We start from the raw sequence: 554 nt of genomic DNA on the forward strand, positions 1-554 counted from the left end.
TTTATTTTCTTTGCTCAATATTTTGCACTATAAGTAAATATTTTGTTGTTCAGAGTTGATGGTGTCCATTGCCTACCTGTACACTTGTCCCTGTATGGATCACACATTTTCCTCTGTCTCCTATTGTGTGATTGCCTTTCTCCTGTATCAGTGCTGATCCCCTCCTCTCCATCTCCCCACCTCTCCAGTGATGTGATCGGTGCTGCAGACACAAACACAGGCTGGCTGGATCAGCAGGTCATACACAGGGACTCCTCTCTATCCTACAACACTATAGGGATCTGTGCACAAAGGACGGAGATTCCTGCTCATCAGGGACCACGGTGGACACCAGGGACTGAGCAGCACCGGGAGCTTCCCCCGGGATCTTCTGCAAGTCAAAGCGGAGGCGTCTGTGTATAGACATGTCCCATTCAGCGACACGGAGGCTGCAACGTGGGGCTCCCATTCAGCTCCATCCAGGTACAGGACCGGTCACCGATCATTTCATTGTACCAGTCACTGGGCTGAGTCTATATTGTGCCCATCACTGGACTGATAGTGTGCCCATCACT

The 554-nt window shown here is 50.5% G+C and overlaps 1 protein-coding gene across 9 annotated transcripts in view; it reads left to right on the forward strand.

Annotated features, from left to right (window-relative positions):
- Positions 1-226: 226 nt before the first annotated feature.
- Positions 227-554, forward strand: part of PDE1B (phosphodiesterase 1B) — a 177,497-nt gene continuing 177,169 nt past the window's right edge. For 3 of the 9 annotated variants that reach the window (XM_072406382.1, XM_072406400.1, XM_072406408.1), the window contains exon 1: positions 227-462. In XM_072406382.1, the coding sequence (XP_072262483.1) occupies positions 405-462 (58 nt within the window). In that variant the 5' untranslated portion in view covers positions 227-404. The remainder of the gene's footprint in view (positions 463-554) is intronic. The other 6 variants (XM_072406424.1, XM_072406459.1, XM_072406465.1 and 3 more) reach the window with 2 other exon arrangements.

The sequence above is a fragment of the Pyxicephalus adspersus genome, chromosome 1, assembly GCF_032062135.1.
Source record: "Pyxicephalus adspersus chromosome 1, UCB_Pads_2.0, whole genome shotgun sequence".
Classification (NCBI taxonomy): domain Eukaryota; kingdom Metazoa; phylum Chordata; class Amphibia; order Anura; family Pyxicephalidae; genus Pyxicephalus; species Pyxicephalus adspersus.